The 20,705-nt window shown below is 37.7% G+C and overlaps 1 protein-coding gene across 1 annotated transcript in view; it reads left to right on the top strand.

Moving 5' to 3' along the window:
• Window positions 1–18,495, top strand: part of LOC137635530 (kelch domain-containing protein 10-like) — a 68,740-nt gene extending 50,245 nt beyond the window's left edge. Inside the window, exons 6-9 of the mRNA XM_068368010.1 lie at window positions 402–604; window positions 8,002–8,141; window positions 17,903–18,154; window positions 18,289–18,495. Coding sequence (XP_068224111.1) covers window positions 402–604; window positions 8,002–8,141; window positions 17,903–18,133 — 574 coding nt within the window. The 3' untranslated portion in view covers window positions 18,134–18,154; window positions 18,289–18,495. The remainder of the gene's footprint in view (window positions 1–401; window positions 605–8,001; window positions 8,142–17,902; window positions 18,155–18,288) is intronic.
• Window positions 18,496–20,705: the final 2,210 nt, after the last annotated feature.

Genomic DNA, 20,705 nt, shown 5'->3' with positions numbered 1-20,705 from the left:
CATGTTTAGGAAATGCATGATATAAAATCACCTTTAATATTTGTGCCTGCTTTAGTTTAGGGTACTGTAGTACATGCATTAAGTGTTCTGTACATTAAAGGGTAGTTTGTTAACAGTACTACGTACAAGGGAAGGTTTTAAAAGTCTGAATATACATGTTGAATAAATAGGTAAATATGGTGTCACTACTTTGCGGATTTTCACCTATCGTGGCCGCGACTGGAACCTATCTACCGCGATAAACGAGGGTTCACTGTAGTCCTAAGTGAATTTTTTTATTAAGTTTTATGTTATAGGGTTGCTATGATGTTCTTGAACATCTTTAAGTGTAATTTTCAGTGATACTAAATTGAAAATGTCTATTTTGTTTCCGCATTGCAATGAGAGTAACATATTTCTAGGTATCGACACGAGATAGTGGAGCATTGTGGCGCCCTCTATGTATTTGGAGGTGGGAGATCAGGTGCTGCTTGTGATCTCGCATCTCTACCGACCTTTAATATCAATGAACGAACATGGACTCACATACAGACTAGACCCGATCCAGTCACTGCTACTTTCCCTCAGCCTAGAAGATGCCATGTTGCTTGTAAAGTTAAGGATAGTAAGTATAAAAAGTAATACTAGTTAGTTTTTTGCTTTTCTGTAAATTTTAACATATATAAACTGCTAAATTTTACGATTGCAGGTATGCATTGCCTAAGTCCTTCCAAATAGCATGTCCTCTTTATAAGAATTGCAATAGAAAATTAAATCTTAATGATCATGTTTCACAATTGGTTTAGGTTTTAAAAATAGATTGTAGGGTGAAATAAGGATAAAAATACAATTATAACATGGTTTAAATGGAGGTCCTGTATTTTACTGGCCACTCAAAATTCAAGAATTTATCAAGGAGAGTCTAAATATAGATAAACAATTATTTGCAATAAGTATGCACATACGATAGTACCTCTGGTTGCAAGTACCTTCAGGTACAAGCATTCAGATTTGAATTAAGGTTTGAATATTGCACTAGCCTGCAAGCAGAAACTTTGTACTGCATGGTCCTTTTTTCATGGATAAGTACACAGACCATTGCCTAATGTATAGAAATCAGTAATGCGATGCACATACACAACCCATGTAATGTTCATGTTGTGTTCACCCAGATAATGCTTTGGTAGGACAAGCAGCGAATCTATTTACCGACAATGCAATGGGTAATTTCCATGCTGTTTAAAAAAGGCAAAAGTAGCCATCTTAAGATAGGTTCCTTGTGGAAATTGAATGTAAGAGTAGTAAACTATAAAAAAGAAATGTTTAGAAAGAGTAAATTAAGTAATTCAGTTAGTTATAGTGGACATCATTCTTGGGAGAGAACACTCGGTTTGTTCTTACACGAATACAAACTTTTATTCTTTACATAGGAGTATAATATCAGCAAAGCTGGAACAAAGCTGTTAAAACTTTTAACAAGGTGTCAACAACCAACTAGTTGTTACCAGTCAGCAGTGGGAAAGCACCGTCCCCTGTTAACAGACGTTCTCATCTCGCTTTGGATATTTTTACTAAAATTAAATAATTTTCCCACTCTCTTTTCATCTTGCGTGTTTGTGTGTATCTCGATGAGGTATAACAGACATGAGTATGGGTCCAGGACTTTCGGGCTGTATGTCTATGTCCAATAGGGAGACTGACCCTCACCTTTTTGCCGTACGTGCAGAGGACACTCTTGCACTTGGGCTTCTCCTGGCATCGAGTGTCGCGAGTGGCCATCTTCCCAGTTGGAGTTTTACGGCAGTAGGAGGAAGAAGTCCAAAAAGGATTATCCACTTCGAAGTCTCCCTCAAAGTCAAAGAAGTCCTGACCTCTCTCCCTTTCGCTCAGTACTCCCCCCTCTGGCTCTTCCTAGTTTACCTCCTCCGTAGGGCAATTGTTGGGACAACATTCGAGGCAGGAAGCTCTTCCCGTTTCCCCTGGTGAAACAGAGGAAGGTTCCTCGAGAGTGGAGTCTAGCATACAAGGCACTTTGTGTCTTATTTGGGTAGACTAGTGAAGGTGTTGGCTTAGGGGGCCTCAATAGCTGAGCTTCTCTGGTACGGCTCTTCCGCTTCTTTGGTCCCCAGGACTTTCTGCCTCCACCGTAGATACTCGCTCATCCTATGACCTGTGGAGTGTCACTACTTTAGTGCATCCACAGCACATTCCTTCTCCAGGAGGAATGTGCGAGCTAAGCAGCTTGCTTCTCGGTATGAAAGAAGGCTGCCTTGCTTTAGTTCCGAGTATGCCCACCTTTTGGGTTTTTTCAGCAGACACTAACCACAAGCACGAGTTGTTGTCCTCATCTGGTGTTCCATCTGACCAAGTGGCTCAAAAGTGCTAATGTGTTCTTTCGCCTGAGTGCTCTAGCTCTTTGGAGCTCCCTGGAGATTGCAGGCTCGCTCTCCAGGAAGTACAGTCTGGAAGTACATTCTGCCTTCAGATATCTCTCGAAGGAAGCAAGAGTTAGTAAAGCCTCCAGTCAAAGCACAGCAGGAGGCAATAGGGCCCAAGGAAGCACCTAGCATCCTGGCTTCCTTTACTGAGAAACAGGCCCTACCCAGAAGAACTAGGGATACTGCTACTCTCCCAAAGAACGGGCTTCCAGACTCATGGAAGATCCCATAGTCCCAAGGCATTCTCAATTTCCCACAATAAACTTTATGCCGCAGGGCCCCAGAGAAGGTTCGTTAAGACTTCGTTCCCCTGTTAACAATGATGATGATTACAATCTGTTCAACCTTCCTCCATGCTGTCTGAGTGCGGCATCAGAGTAAGAAGATGGAGCCAATTCCGACGACTAAGATGCCTATGTTGGGGAACTTCCCTAACCAGCTATCCCATAGGCTTTAGACACCGAGGAAAGGGAGTCAGAGTCAACTTTTCTGAAGGTCCTAGCCAGTGCAGGAAATTCAGTGGTCTGGGTGAGGCTCCTTACTCCCATCCGATGGGGAGAAAGGTGTCCATAGGTTGACTACTCTGGTCTCCTATAACCAAAAGAACCCTCCTTGAGCTGCAGTGGTTGAACTTTGCAGACGAGGCTCTTGCCAAGGTAGACAAGAGAACAATGGTTTTATTTTATAGCGTCCTCCTAGAAGAGCTGCTTACCGTAGCTAAAGAGTCTCTTCTACCCTTACTAAGAGGAAAGTAGCCACTGAACAATTACAGTGAAGTAGTTAACCCCTTAAGTGAAGAAGAATTTTCTGGTTATCTTAGTGTTGTCAGGTGTATGAAAACAGAGGAGAATGTGAAAGAAATATGCCACACTATTTGGTGTACGTGTTGGCAAAGGGAACAAACCGTAACCTGAGAGAAGGGTCCAATGTAGTACTGTCTGGTCAGTCAAAGGACCCATAACACTCTAGCAATAGTATCTCAATGGGTGGCTGGTGTCCTGGCCAACCTACTACAGATTCAAAAGCTTATAGCAAAGCCACATACCCATCAGTAGCTTTACACCCGTCTGCTGCCAAACCTTTGCATTGCTACAGTCCTAGTCACTCTATTAGACAACAAGAGTGTGTGGCAGAAGTCCATGTCGGTAGTCTGGATCGTAACATCCCTCTAATCTCTAAATTAAACGCTCCTAAACAATCTCTGATTACGTAGATCTATGGCGAAAAATATCACATGATTCCCTTAAATCTTGATGGGGGCAAACAAAGTTTCAACTCAACTTGATCGTTTCGTTGGACAGTGTACTTTGTTTGCTTGCAAGCTCGGCTACTCGCTCATGGCAGGTTAACTTTAGCAGGATAAATGTAGGCACCAGTACATCTACAGTCGGGCCTCTGCCATTGCAGTGGATAGGTAACAGAGACCCCTGCGGAGAGGGAAAACTGTGGGATATTGGTGCTCCAGGGTGAGTCGACTAACACCCTAAATAGATAAATGAACTGTACTACATTCCTTTCACATGGTTTCTGTCACGCTATTGTAGTTTATATTACTTTACGTAGGTAATTGTACATTACAATGTACTCTACCACACTTTCAGGACAAGGTAAGATGCCTCATAATACTTGAGCCATTGCCATGCCACTCTAAATATAAGTGAGAACAAAACACTATTGTTCCTATTTAACAACACTCACTTATATTGTATTGTATATTAATATAATATATGTAGACTACTATCTATACAGTACTAGCTAACTAAAGGGAGATGAAACATCACCCGTAAGTGATCGCTGTCTTCGCTAGATCACCTCACACCCCTACCATCTTGTCTAATTTGTAGCCTGTATCTAAGTACAGTACGGTATATCATATACAGTATTGTACTGTAAATTCATAGTAGTTTTTTTTTTCAATGATCATATTACAGTACACAGTAAAACTAAAATACAGAAAAGAACACCATATACTGTTTACGAAGTTCTGCTCAGCGAAATCTTGTGACGCACTATGCAATCCTTGAGGCACAGTAGTAACATCCAGTATTGAACATAGGGTTTACATGTATACATACTGCTACATACACAGTATGTAACAAATTCTTACAAAATTTAACATTAGCTGCTTGACAAAAACTTGTGAGAGGCTTTTGTAATAAAGGATGAAGGGAGAATGAGACAGAGTCAACCAGAGAAGTGCCACTGTGTGCAGATGGTTTGAAAACTTTTGGCTGTGTGCAGTAGTCCTAACTGTGAGGCTCTGCGAAGAATATAAGCTTTGATAAAAATGTTGAAAGCCATAATGACAGAGGGCCAACTGTGCTGACAAAATAAGTTCTCTGCATGCATGTGCAACATCCCCTGTATCCTTTCGAGTTGTAAATAACTCAATGAATCAGGTGATTTTCCCTTGATTCAACTTATGCTACAGAAGATTAATCAAAAGAAAATTTGGAGGCAGAATTTGAAAGAGAAATTATCTCCTTTTCAAACCTTAAGTAACCTTATTACTGAGAAATGCCCTAATAATAGGTTGTGTAAGGTAAGTTTGGAAGCTTTTCATTCTACCAAATTTGTGGGAGTATGTACTGTGGCTACTTACAAGACGATTTATATCCCTCAGTTCTCAACTTCGTGGTGGATAGTATCGATATATTGTAGTCTCAGATTCAGTAAAAGGCTAGCAATTCCTGTTCTATTTTAGTACTTAAGCCTTCTTTAACGAAGCATACTGATAGACTCATCAGTTGTATAATCCTGTCTTAGATTTCATTTGATTTCCATTATTGATCCCATCATTGTGTCTCATAAATGGAAATTTTTAAATTTAGGTTTTGCAAGTTGGTTGACTACAGAGATGCAGTTGGTGGGTAGTCCCTAATTTGTGAGTGTTCTTGGATCAATATCCTTAGAGGATTCTGTAAGTGATTATTGTGTTTAATTGGCTTTCCTGCTGGATTCGTCATCTCTAAGTAAATGAAGTCATATCTCCCTTCCTGATTGTGATTAATGTCTATTGTGTTTTAAATTGCCTTCCCTGCTGAATTTGTTAGCATTGTCTCAAGGAAAGCTCTGTATTTTAAGTTGCCATTGTGAGGAGTAGGTCTAACTCGGTTGCTCTCGGGAAAATATGATTCATGTGTTTATAGAAGGAGAGAGTATGCACCGCGCAGTGGTAAACCATCTACATTGTAAACAAAACAACTGACATTCAATTTTACGGCCTAGTAGAGCAAGTCATTATTAATTTCGTTGGAACTGGAGAGAGAACTGATATGACACACCAATACCTTCTTCCCAAGTTAATGATGTGGAGAGAGAATAGTTGTATTTTGCCGAGTTGATAACAACATGGTATGTCAGTACTCGCTTATCGATGAAGTTAGTGATGAGTTGATAGTTCAAATTACAGTATTAAACTTCCTTTGTCATGTTCAGAAGGCCAGCGAGCCTTATCTTGTGGGTAGTAAGTCTGACTTGCCTGCCCGGTTGGTTACACTAATCTTGCCTCCTTTGTCAGGCCTAGTGGTCATAATTACAAAGTGTTCCTCTCTTAGAGCTTCAAAGTCTTTATTTACTTTAGATCCTTCTGTAGCTAAACCCTTAGTTCCATATTCTTAGTCTCTAGACTTTTAGATTGTAAGGTAGAAGATTGAGTTGATAGTCTGGATCCCTATATCCCTCTCGCTAAAATAAACACTGTCAAAAGAACTGTTTTTATTTTGGAAGCTGGCATTTCATATCGTAGATGCCCTTAATTCTGTTTTTTATTTTGGAACTTGCCATTTAATATCATAGGTGTTCTTATTTTTTTTTATTTATATCTTTATGAATAATTTTGCTGTTGATGATGGGTAAAGCTGGGCTATTGCTTCACTTTCCATATGACAGTGCATTTCACCTCACTTGCTAGCTTAGCCACTAGCTCATTACTGGCTTAGTTTAGTTTAGTAAATTGTAACAGTACAAACATACATATACCAAGGCACTTCCCCCAATTTTGGTGGGGTAACTGACATCAAACAAATGAAAAAAAGGCGACCTTCCTCTCTACACTCCTCCCAGCCTGACAAGGGACTCAACCGAGTTCATTTGGTACTGCTAGGGTGCCAAAGCCCACCCTCCCCTGTTATCCACCACAATAACAGTAGTGATTTTAATATCCTTACGTGTTTGGCTATAAAGGAGGGGTAAATATTATAATGGGTTATTTGTATTAAGAGTTTAATTCATAAATACTACACTGCTATGATTTTGAGTGATTAGTTTTTTTATTTTTAACCTGGATGTGCAAATAGCCTTAGTTTATGGTGATAAATATTAAAAAAAGTTTTAGATAAAGCCGAGTCCCTAACAATCAAAGTACATAAGTAGACTGGGGCTTTAGATTTCCCTAATTTTGCTTTCACTCTCCCACTTCCATATCAATGTGGAAGTCAGCAATATGAATGCAAGGGGAGGTTCAGAGAAATGAACAGAATTTTGATAATAGAATCATTATCAAGATGAAGTTCAACCAGTTTCTACTTTGAGAGTAGTTAGACAAAGGATATAATCTACCCACTTGGTAATACAGTATTGCCATAGACTGCCATATGATCACCGTGCTACAGTATAGGGCCAGGACAATTACACGACAAGAAAATGGAAAATTTCTGGTTGAGGGTACAAGTCTTTAACAAGCTTTCAGAGAGAACCAATATGAAAGCCAGGTAAGTATAGAAATAATTAATTTTATCGTTAAATTGGTTTCTTTGGTATATCACGTATTGAAATCCCTGCTCTAAGCCTTTACAGGAATGTCCATGGAGCCACATAGCCCCTCCCCAAAAATAGGTTTTTCCTTTGTCTAAACAACTATTTTTATTAGCATTCAATATTGATTAGATAAACCCACTTGTGACCTTTATGTCATAATACTAAGTGGTTAGGAACAGACCATAAATCTAGGATATTAATGTTTAAGTCACAGTTATGTCATAATCCAAGTACTGTACATTAAATACTATACATGTAAGAATGTAGTTAATGGCTAATGCCAAGTTCATGTAGATCTCTGGTGAATGTATGTACGCTGTAAAGTGTTTTGAGTCTTTATTACTTAAAAAGTTTTGAAGTATAGATAACAATATAAGGTTATGTTTTCATATCTGATGCAAATCTGTATTTGCCAAGAGTGCCTCCCATCATCCTCTTTTGGTATTCAATACTGAAGTGAAGTATAAGAGCGAGTGGGGTTCAGCTGTAGCATGGGAGATCTTACCTAATCAGTAACTAATGTTTCTTTTGAATAAGAATCTATAGTGTATTCAGTTGCCCGTGAATTATTGATTGGTAAAGCATAAATAACAATAAGAGATTTATACCCATGATTAGATCATTTCTGAATTGCCATAAATCATGTCCCCTTTTTTATTTTATTTTCTACATCTTACTATTTTTATATTAAGATGTTATCCTTGTTAATAAGCTTTATGAATATGAACTATAATCCTCATTGCTTTTACCTGAATGTCCTTTGTTTTGCTGTTTTCAAGTGAATTCGAGGTACTGGAAAGGAAAGCTTACGTTTATAAATTTCCAGGTGTTTTTATTCATGGCGGCTACGATGGGTCCGAATCCTTCGCCGATCTTTGGAGGCTTGACTTAGTAACCTTTGGGTGGCAGAAATTACCTTATAAGTCTCCTGTTCCACTGTATTTCCATTCTTCAGCCGTAACGGAGGTAATGTACTAAAAAGAATTTTTTTTATCAATATTGGATGCTTCATGTATTTAATTATAACTGACATATGACATAGGAGACATATGTGACCGTATAATGTAATGATATTTACTGCACTGCAGGATTTGAGTTACAAACTATAAAACTGAAAGGAACTTACAAAGGGAGAAAATATTATAAGCTTTAGAAAATACTTGTCATTGTACTCTACAGATAGAAATATTTTATTCTTTTTATTTATTGTAATTTATCAATCAAATCCCTTGTTGGTGTGGAAGAAGTTATCTTTAAAATGTGACATCAGACTTTTTCACAATAAAATTGAGTAAGTTTCTGAATGAGAAACATCATGGTTATAAAAAAGTCTAGCTTTAACAAAAATTTCTTAAATTATCTGCTAGATTAAAGGTTTTAAAGGCTGCTCATGAATGGCAGAGGCAAGGGAGAGTGACATTGCCATATCAAGCAGGACAATGCCCTAGAGACGGACCATATATACATATGATCAGCGCCCAAGCTCCCTCTCCACCCAAGCTAGGACCAAGGAGGGTCAGGCATTGGCTGCTGATGACTCATCAGATAGACCTTTAGGCTCTGCCAAACGCCCCACCCTTAGCTCGCGAGGATAGTAAGGTTGCAGCGACCAAAGGAACCAATGAGTTTGAGCGGGACTCGAACCACAGTCTGGCGATCACCAGTCAGGGACATGACAACATAGGCCACCACAACCTTGGTTTATGTTATAACACTCAAATTGATTATTGCTTTTTCAACAGCTAGTTTCAAACTCCAACAGAGAGTTGTCTATTTATTAGTATAGAAGTGCCGACCCATGTGGAAATGGTGTAGCTCGAAATAGAAATAGACTCTCCATATGAAATAGCTCCTGGTGAACAGCATTCTTCATGTTATCTTAGTATGAAAAGAATCTAAAGAAAATATTAAACTTTGAAAATGTAAGGTGAGTAAAAGTGAGCACAATTAGTGTTGAAACCATTTTGGGAACAGCTGAAAATTAGTTTAGATGCTGGCAAGAGGAAACATGGTTTGTACATACATGATGGTAGATATATAGGAACAAAATCAGGACATATGAAATCTAGGGAAGTAATGGCAAAACTAGGCATGGCACATTAGTCCAAGATAGAATAGAAGAGGACATGATTTGAAATAGTCTTTTGAAAGGAAAGAAAAATAATGCTATTTCTTTACGACCACATCTTTAAAGTCAAGACCCTCTGGCTGACATCTCAAGTGCATAATTTCCAAGTTACAATGTCAATATATCTAATATTATATCCTAATTTATTCAAAACAACTGGTGAGAAACATTGCATATTATGTTAACTCGAAAATGTAGTAATTGAATATGCCTGACCATTGATATCCTGGACTCATTGAAGGGACCACCAGTTCAATATTACCCAACCACCATACTTCTACTGTACTCTGCCAAGTAGCAACACTATGATAATAAGATTTTCATTAATGCAACTTGCTCTTTATGAATGAAATAGATCTAAAGAATAATCCAAACTGTAGTTTATTGAAAAAGTGGTAATTCAATATTTGAAATAAGTTTCATGTCGTACATTTATCTATTTTTGCTAGTAGGCTGTGTTTAAGCAATAACTTCAATCTCTTTCCTTGTTTGAGTACTAGTTTTAACACAGTGTATCATATATGAAAAAACAAATTAATTTTAACAGTTTTTTATCATTGTTTTCCAACTAATTTTCGGTGCATTTTAACAAACAAGAATTTCATAGTTTTTCTTTTATATCTGTAGTTTATCATCATATTTTTGTAAGGAAAAAAATAGAAAACAGCATCTGTAATATAGTTTTTCCAACTTGTTTGCCACCTCTCATGAGCAGCATTACATATGTACTGATAAAAGTACTGTTTATGGATGTGCATTCTCTCTCTCTCTCTCTCTCTCTCTCTCTCTCTCTCTCTCTCTCTCTCTCTCTCTCTCAGATTGAAAATTGTTAAATAAATGGAGTATCATTGCCATCAGCTGTAACTAGGCCACTGCAGGACAAAGGCCTCAAATGTGTCTTTTTACTGGCATCTGTTTATGGTCTTTCTATGCAGTCTATACCCGCAAGTGTTCCTTGCTCGTCAATCTATCGTCTTCTTTTCCTTTCCCTGCTTTGTCATTTTCATTATATGTCCCGCCCATGTCCATTTGTTTTTCTTCATGTTGTTAGAATATCCTCTACTTTAGTTCGCGTTCATATCCGTGTTGATATTTTCCTATCTCTTAGTATTATTTCCATCTTTGAGTTGTACCTATCTAGTTTGCATTCAAAGGCTTTAGAGCTCCAAATTTCTAATGTATAAGATACTAATAGTAGGACCATCTGATTAAATACTTTCTTTTTAGAGAATATGCCTTTTTACATTTCACAATCTCATTTTGTTTACCAAAAGCTGTCCATCCTATGCATATTCTTCTTTTAATTTCTGTGTCATGCCCTAATTATGTATATTCATTAACAATCTCTAGTGGTTTATCCATACCCATTATTTATTGTCTCTGCATTTTCATTGAAAATTATCATCTTAGTTTTACTCATATTCACTCCAGTCCTACATTTCTGCTTTCTTTTTTTCAAATCTATAATCTTTTGTAATTCCTCCAATGATTCACAAAATAGAACTAGAGTATGTCTTTTGCGAATCTTAAGTTATTTAAGTAAGCCCCATTAATGCTAATTCCTATATTTTTCCCATTTTGAATTTTTAAAAACTACTACATTGTATGTTGTGAAACCCCTTTCTCTTGGGAATTTTCTCATTATCTTTATGTAGTTTTAGGATTACTGTATTTCCCGTATGGATATCTCCAAGTGTTCTAACATAAGATTTATCTATTCCTTTTCTTTGAAGGGCTTTCATTACTGCTGAAGTTTTGGCAGTCAATTGCTTTCTCATAGACTATACATGACATACATAATGGTATGTCATTTGCTGTTGATTTTTCCTTTAGCCCGTTAATTACATGTATATGGTCAGTTGTTGAATACCAACTTGTAAATCCTGTCTACTCTCATGGTTGATTAAAGTCTAGCTGTCTTTTTGTCGGGCTTAGAATGATCTTTGTAAATATTTTATATATTATGTGGATTAAACTTATAGGGCGTAATTTTCAAGGTTTTGTGTTTCCGTTTTTGTAAAATAGTATAATAATAGTTTTTCCGAAATGTAGGCATACAGCATTCTTGCAGATATTTGGTGTAAATTTCAGCAAGATTTACTACTAAGAAATCTCCTCCATCTATTATTAAATCAATTGCAAGGCCATCTTCTCCTGTATCTTTGCTTTGTTTCATGCCTTTTAATGCTTTCTTTACTTTTCCTGCTGTTACTTTTGGTACTGGCTCAGATGTATCATTATTTCCATTGGCAAACTTATTTCTTTTATCACTATTCGTATCGCATTTTATAGAAATCTGCAATTTTTATCAGTCCATCTCTCTTGTTATTGATATTTCTATTTTCATCCATTTTCTTTCTCTTTTAGAGAAAATGGGTAAATTTCCAGACAGATCCTCCTGTTTAAGGTACCGCACAGATTAAATGAAGATATTGAGATATTGCCATTGTATTTATGGATGAACTGTATGTGTGACAGTTTTCTTTACAGCCTGCTATTATCCACTTCTTCCATGTTTCTGTTGGGCGTCATGGCTACATTCAAGATGGAGATGGCAAGTACATTGGTCCTTATCATCATCTCCTCCTACGCCTATGGACGCAAAGGGTATCGGTTAGATTTTGCCAGTCGTCTTTATCTTGAGCTTTTAAATCAATACTTAGTCATTCATCATCTACTTCACGCTTCATAGTCCTCAGCCATGTAGGCCTGGGTCTTCCAACTCTTCTAGTGCCTTGTGGAGCCCAGTTAAATGTTTGGAGAGCTAATCTCTCTTGGGGAATGCGAAGAGCATGCCCAAACCATCTTCATCTACCCCTCACCATGATCTCATCCACATATGGCGCTCAAGTAATCTCTCATATTTTCATTTCTAATGCTGTCCTGCCTTTTAACTCCCAATATTCTTCCGAGGGCTTTGTTCTCAAATCTACAAAATCTTTTGGATATTGTTTCATTGTCATACCACATACAGTAACACCTATCTCACGAAACTGATATATAGGCTGATTTTTATATGTAATTTCAGGCAATTTGGTTTCCAAATTTTACTTAACCTAGCCATTGTCTGATTTGCTTTTTTCAATTTTTCATTAAACTCAAATTCTAAAGACCCTGTATTAGAGATCATAGTTCTTAAATATTCAAATGATTCTGCCTCATTAATTCTTTTTCCTTCCAAGATATTTCATCTTCAATTGCTTATTCCGTTCTCATCATCTTTGTTTTTATTCTATTTACCTTGAACCCAACCTCATGTGATAGTTCATGCATTCTAGTAAGCAAGCTTTGCAAGTCCTGTGGTGTTCTGCTAATAAGGACAGCATCATCAGTATACACCATGTTAGCTAATTTCCTGTTACCAATCCAGCCCAATCCCTTCCCACCATCCAAAACTGTTCTATGCATTACAAAATCCATAAGGAGGATAAACAACATAGGTGACAACACATTCCCCTGGAGTACTTCACTCTTCACTGGAAATTCATTTGATAGGACTCTACTAATATTAACTTTGCACTTACTATTCTCATGAACAGATTTAATCAAATTTTCATATTTAAGAGGAATTCCATAATAACGGAGGATTCTCCACAAAATTGGCTGGTGCACACTATCAAAGACTTTACCATGGTTCACAAATTCCATCAAAAGAGGATTTTTATATTCTTATTGCTGTACCACATGTCTTAAAATGAAAATTTGGTCAGTGCAACTTCTACCTTTTCTAAATCCTGCTTGTTCATCTCAGCTTTTCATCAATCTTTCTCTCTAGTCTCTTTAGAATGAGCATACTATATAATCTTAAGACAACTGGCGTAAGTGATATGCCTCTGTAATTATTGCAATCAGTCAGGTCTCCTTTTTTAGCCATTTTCACCAACACTCTTAAGTCTCCATCGTATATGGGGGCTTTCCATCCCTCGAGCTTTGTAATGGTAGATTCAACTTCAAACACACTGAATTCATTCATGGGCACATCAAGGTCTTGCTCAGCTTCAGTTATATCAACCAAATTATTCCCTTTATATCTCCTATTCATGACCTCACTAAATTGTTCCATCCAACTTTGCCTTTCTTCATCTTCTGATGTTATAACAAATCCATCTCTCTCTCTCCCCCCCCCCCTTTTTTTTTTTTTTGATGGATATATGCTTCATCTTCTTTGCCCAAATAGAGATTTCATTGATAATTCTACGAGCAATTCTTACACCATAGCCACTCCCTTACTCATAGCTTTGTCAGCTTCTGTTTTCCTGTCTAAATAATCTCTCCAGTCATTCCTGGTGTTTCTTTTGACCTCACTATCAACACTGGAATACTCTACCTTGTAATTTTCATTACTTCCTCGAAAACTTTCAACAATCAATTTCTGTCTCTCCTTTTAACCATGTATCATTTGATATCCATGGCTTTCTCCTTGCAACTGCATGTTCCAAAACTTCACTACCAACTGACTGATATACATTCTTAACATCATACCATTCTTTATTAGTTGTGTGCTCGTTGTCTTTTAAAGTCTCTAAGACTACAAATCGATTCCTACATTCAATTGCAAATGTTTCTCTGCTCATCTTTTAGAAGCTTAGTTGTTTCAAACCTGGGTATTCTATCTACAATTCTGTTGGGTATTTTCAGTTTTAATTTCAGTGTGACAGTGAGGAGGTGTTGATCACAACCAATATCTGCACCTCTATAGAAAGTAAATCCACTTCGTCTGCAAGGGAGTACTGTATTGTACTAGTTTAAAGTGCACACACCCATAGATTGTCCGGATTTTATTTCCGGATGGGGGGGGGGGGTCGAAGAGCCACTGTCGTGAAATAATGTCCGGATATTCTGTGTGCGTGTGAGTTTAAAGTCATGTGCTTCAGTTCGCGTACCGCTCCCCAAATTTTCATCCTCGTCTCTAATTGAGTCCACTCAAACGGGATTCGTCTTTCGAGTTATCTTGACGATTGGCTGATCCTTTTGGCTGTTACTTTTGGATCAAGAACGAGTTCTTTGTTCTAGGATCTGGGTGTTGCGATTAAATGGGAAAAGTCCAGCCTCAATCCAAGCAGAGGATTGAATACTGGGGTATGTTGATAGACACAGCAGCAACTTAAGTCTTTCCATCAGATGACAGTATTGGCAGTCCCAGGGAGTTAGCGCACCCATTCCCACAATGTCATCTGGGACATTTTTTTTTATAAAGAAACTTGTTTCTCACAAGCAATTACTCCAGTGACGGCTAATGTGTCACTGATCAGCAACCAACTATGTCGCTCGCCATCTTGTTCCAAGGGACCTGGAAGTAGGGGAAAGTCTTACCTGATGGTTAAATGATGAAACCTCACCATGGGAGTTCCACTCAAATCAACTCTCGACCTCCAAAGATGATGATGCTCACAGACACATCCAGGGAGGGTAAGGGTACCTTTTAGGGCCACTTCATGGGTATAGGTCAGAATAAAAGCACTTCGTATCAACCCGTTAGAAATGCAAGCAGCGATCCCAACGCTGCAAGCTTTCAATCAGATTTGAAAGGGCACTTGGTAGCATTAATGAGCAACTCCTATTATTGTTATTATTATTACTAACTAAGCTACAACCCTAGTTTGAAAAGCAGGATGCTATAAGCCCAAGGGCTCCAACAAGGAAAATAGCCTAGTGATTAAAGGAAGTAAAGAAACATAGAATAGTTTGCCTGAGTGTGTCCTCAAGAAAGAAAACTCTGACCCAAGAGTATAGGGCCTATGGCACTACCCAAAAAGAAAGAACAATGGTTTGATTTTGGAGTGTCTCTCCTAGAAGAGTCTCTTCTACCTTTATCAAATGGAAAGTAGCCACTGAACAATTACAGTGCAGTAATTAACCAATTGAGTGAAGAAGAGTTTTTTCGGTTATCTTATTGTTGTCAGGTGTATGGAAAAGCAAAGAATGTGTAAAGAATAGGCCAGACTATTCAGTGTATGTGTAGGCAAAAGAAAATTGAGCTGTAACCAGAGAAGAATCGAATGTAATACTATCTGGCGAGTCTAAGGGCCCAATAACTCTAGCAGCAGTATTTCAACCGGACTAAAGAAAATACCTGCAATTTCCTCTCCAAAGGAAGGTGGCATTGAATAACCTCTTCAGTCTGTGCCTAATCATAAGGCCCAAATTCTAAAAACTCAAATCCAAGGAAAAGTTTTTAGTTTTAAGATGTAGGCTTTGCACTGAGCACAGCTCCACAAGTTTCTACGAGGGCTGTAGCCCACATAGTCAAGTGGTCACAACGGAAAGGTATTTGCATCCTTCCATATTTACAAGATTGACAAATTTTAGTAAGAATGCTTAATCAATTCTGGAAGGCCTAGGTATTTATCACTATCTAGCACGAAAGTTGAGAAATGTTTTCAACTTCTAAAATTCGAATTTGACAGCCAAAGAGCGACTTACCTGCATGTGGTTGCTGAAGTGAAGATTTGCTCTGTAGAGGCATAGAAGGTGTGGAATGGTTAACATAGATTAAACAGAGAAGTGTGTATAATTATTACAGTAGAATGAAACGCTGACTTGGACCAATCAACTTGCAATGATGAAAGACCCTTTGCATACCATAAGTATTATGTTTTGCAGTAATTTGTTGTGTGATTGTGACTGTAAGGACTGATGGAAAGTTTAATTACTGTACTCCGATTTTTTTTACTTATTAGCGTATCTAATTATGATGGCAATTTACGTTACTTTTCACTTTTAATTGTAAATTTAGGAGATTTTGCCCCCAAAATATCCTATAAAGCTTAAAACACTTCATAAACCTGCTTCTTGTCATTAGAAACACATTAATATAAGAAGATTTTATTGAAATCATACTTGTTTTTAAGAACTGTAACTTGTAAGCTATTTACTGTGTGGACGTTTTGAAGACTAAATTTTAAGTAAGACTATGAATGCCAAAATTTTACGTAAAACAAACGCAATAGAAGTTCATTTTTTTTAAAATGGGAATTTCAATATCAGTTAGCGTTTATGGAACTGGAACTGAATTATTTATTAACTTCTGATGTTCTTATTGCCTGTCCACAAGCTCAGTTTATTGATGTTTACCCTCAAAATTTATTTATAATTTCCCATTTTCTTTCCTTGCTAAAGATGCATGTCCTTAATAAAGTAATGAAACAATCTAGCGGTTAATGGAAGCCATTGGTCTCATTTTATTCAGTTACTCTGTTGCAGTGGTGAAATAGAGACTTAACCCCCTTCTGTTGCAGTGGGGAAATTGAGACTTATCCCCCTTCTGTTGCAGTGGGGAAATTGAGACTTATCCCCCTTCTGTTGCAGTGGGGAAATTGAGACTTATCCCCCTTCTGTTGCAGTGGGGAAATTGAGACTTATCCCCCTTCTGTTGCAGTGGGGAAATTGAGACTTATCCCCCTTCTGTTGCAGTGGGGAAATTGAGACTTATCCCCTTCCAGATTGTGATAAGTATTAATTGCGTTAATTTATCTTCCCTGCTGGATTTGTTAGCATTTCTACACAAGGAAAGCCACACGTAAACGGTTCCTCTCGCGGAAAATATGCTTCAAGATCGTTTATAGAATTGAAGAGTGATCACTGCACAGCGCTTCCATATCATAAAAAGAACGATTGATGTTCGATTCTCATAACGGCTGAGAAGAGAAAGAAATTTCTAGTTCAAAAGGAATTACAAATAAAAATATTTGTTGATTGCAAAGTTAATAATGATACATACCAATACTCCACTGTACTCGCTTACCAGCTAGGTTAGTGATGAGTCTTTATACATCTTAATCTATTTAATTTTCTTTTGTTATTCTCAAAGCCTTCTGACATGCATGCCTGGTTGCTTGCACGAAACTGTCTACTATAGTCTGGTCTAGTGATCATAATTGCATAGTGTTCTTTCAGTAAGGGTACTGAATCTTCAATGCGGTTTATAAAGTCAAGTTCCTCTCGTAGAGTCCTGAATTCTTTAATTACTGTAGATCCTTCTGTTATTATTATTATTTTTATTATTAAATGCTAAGCTACAACCCTAGTTGGAAAAGCAGAATGCTATAAGCCCAGGGGCCCCAACAAGGAAAATAGCCCAATGAGGAAAGGAAACAAGGAAAAATAAAGGGATTTTGACGAAGGAAAAATCTATTTCTGGGCTCTACCTGTGTCGCCCAGTGAAATGCTCCTTAAAGCACCATTTCAAAGGTATAGATACTATAAAAACATTGAAATAAATAATTCCTATATAAACTATAAAAATTTAACAAAACAATAGGAAGAGAAACTAGATTGAACAGTGTGCCTGAGTGTACCCTCAAGTAAGAGAACTCTAACCCAAGACAGTGGAAGACCATGGTACAGAGGCTACGGCATTATCCAAGACAAGAGAACAGTGGTTTGATTTTGGAGTGTCCTTCTCCTAGAAGAGTTACTTTATTGGTAGTTTGTATCTTTAGAAAGTTGAGAAAATGGAAAAAGTTTTAATAAATTTTGGAAGGGAACATTAATAAACTGAACTTCTAGAAAAGAAGTGATATGAATTTCAAGTGAATATAGAAATAATAAATTTGTTAAAATTCAGTTTATTGTTATCTCCCTTTTTTCTTTTTTCAAGGCCGGCTGTATGTACATGTTTGGTGGAGTTAAGAATTTAGAAGAAGAAAAGAGAACAGCCCGTGTCACTAAAGTGTGGTTGGTCATAGGCAAACTCCAAGATATATGCTGGGATGCTCTCTGTCATTATGCTCCGAACATCACCAGCCTTCCTCCTGCAACGCTATTGCAGATGGGTATACCGATGTATATTGTGGATAATCTGCAACACCAAACTCCTGCATATGGATAGGGATCCCTAAACACACAATAGGTAAGTTCTAATTGTAACAGGTAGATTTCTAGATAGTGTTAGTTCTTGGTTCAAATAGTATTGTGCAGTTACCAATATTGCAGATATTGCGAAAGGTAACAACCCTTGTATTCAGAAGTCGTCTTCTTTTTCAGATTGCTCTGCAATACACGCAATGTTGAGCACTTGACGTCTAACATCCATAATATGGGTTTGCTGTTATTTATATACCTATTTATTGTCATCCTTATGTGTGGATAGATATTCCCCATTATATGTTGTGGACCAATGTTCCTTTATTGTTGTTTTAATAAATTGATATTTCTTAACTCTTAGCCTGAATAAATTTTATTTCATTTTAATCATGTGTGTGTTTTGATGTTCATGCTGAAAAAATATACTCGATGAGAAAATATAGACTATATATGTTATATGAATTTGGTAGATAATTCCTCATTATGTAAAGAAGGAAAAATTGTGACAGCAAGAACATAAGGAAAGAACAGAACAACAACAGAGTGAATTAAAGCGGAAAAGAAGAGTCTGGTAATTGGATGTAAAATATTAATGACTAGTTTTGGGAGTCGTGGTAATGATTTACGGTTTATGAGTCCTCTTACCTGGTATTGAAGTTGTGTTAATAATGTACAATTATCTCTGAAAAGTAGTAAGAACTAAAATACCATGATACAAATCACATGAAAAGAATATAATACAGTACAGTAGATTATATACAGTAGTATGATAGTCAACCTCAGGTAAGTAAAGGTCTGTCAGTAGGTAGATTATGAGTTGACCCACCCTATGGCAGTAAGTATTCGCAGATTCTCTCTTTTTACACTTGCCTCTGTTATACAATCTACTCAAACAACCACGTTCCAAAATCTTCCACAAAGCCGTAGCTTTGCTACGACTTCACGCCTGGATACGCTTACCCCTGGGAAAAGCGAGAGCTAACTGTATATATGAATAATCACTGAAACGAGCAATGTCTTGAGATGTCGGCTGTTTGGGAGGGAAAAGGAAACAAAGAATTGACCAAGGGGTTTCGTGTTCTCATTACATCTAATCAGGGTCGTAATATTTAGAATACAAAGAAACCTCTGCAATGACGCAAAACAGAACAAAGAGGAGCAAATTACTTGTAAGATAGTTGCTTAAAAATGTTGTTTACCCATATTTCATCCACTTTGTACATACCTGAACTGGTGTTGAGCAGCTCTTCAATTTTTTTCTTAATTAAACTAGTTGCAATGATGTTTCCTTTAACAATATCTTTGCAAAATATTAGGTTTTTTATTATTATTATTAGCATTATTATTATTATTATTATTATTATTATTATTATTATTATTACTTACTGAGCTACAACCTTATTTGGAAAAGCAGGATATTACAGGCCCAGAGCTCTAACGGAAAATAGCCCAGGGAGAAAAGGAAATAAGAAAACATAGTTTTTAAATATTTAACTTAGCCGGTGAATATATAATAGCTGCTGCTCAGCGGCTCGACAGAAAACACACTCAAAAAACTCGCGAGCGATCGCTATGAAGGTTGCGGGTGTGCCCACCAGCGCCAACTATCGGCCAGATACCACTCTTGCATGTAAACAAACCCTTCAATTCTTCTCTGTCGACCTTGACGACAAGACGTATCAATACTCGCTGTAGAACCTGGAGTTTTCTCAACATATTTGATGAAGTACTTCATTTTGGTTTGAGCTTTCGAAGTGCAGGTGTTTTTCCTCAACTTAAACTCTTGAACTCTTTATTGAACAGATTTAATTGTTGATGACTTGGATTGTTTTTTGGACTTTCTTTGACTAATTCAAAATGGCTGACCCTTCACAAGTACCTAGATTTCGTAAGTGTAATGCTAGGGACTATAATAGGCGTCTTCCAAAGGCATCTCTCGATCCACATACTGTGTGTTCCAATTGTCGGGGTAAAACCTGTCAATTGGGAGATCGGTGTGAGGAATGCGTGGGCCTTTCGGAATTCGATTGGCTCGAATACGATAAGTGCACGTAGGCTAGAGAGAGATAGGGTAAGGAGGAGTTCCTCTAGGTCTGTAGATTTTTCCTCTCCACATGCCCCTGAACCTAATCCTTCCCCTGTAGTGGTTGTTCCTAACCCCCCTTCTGGCACTCAGGAACCATCTATGCAAGACATGTTACGTGCTATTCATGCCTTGGGGGAAAGAGTTGAAGCGTTAGCAACTGATCGTAATCAACTCATGGCTGACGTGAAAGAGCTTAAGTGTCAGAGTGCCACAGCGGAAAATAGTGGGAAAGTGATTAGTGCGCAAAGTGTTGTGAACAGTGTTGCGACCGAGGGTTCGTCTGTTCGTGCCTGTCGTTCACCTAGTCCGAGACCTCTTGCAAGCTCCCAAGCCCAGGGGAGAAGTAATGTCGTACGACTTATGGGTTCGAGAGGCCTTGATCAGCGAACAGACGTTCCCTCTATGGTATCAGGCGTATCTCACCAAGATCGCCCCTACCATAAGACGAGAGAGCCCATTTTCTCCTCGTCTTCCGAAGGCTTTTCGCACAAGAAACCGTGGAGCAAGGTTT

Source organism: Palaemon carinicauda, unplaced genomic scaffold, assembly GCF_036898095.1.
Source record: "Palaemon carinicauda isolate YSFRI2023 unplaced genomic scaffold, ASM3689809v2 scaffold137, whole genome shotgun sequence".
Classification (NCBI taxonomy): domain Eukaryota; kingdom Metazoa; phylum Arthropoda; class Malacostraca; order Decapoda; family Palaemonidae; genus Palaemon; species Palaemon carinicauda.
The sequence above is the reverse complement of the archived record's forward strand: the minus strand, read 5'-3'. Positions and strand labels throughout refer to the sequence as shown.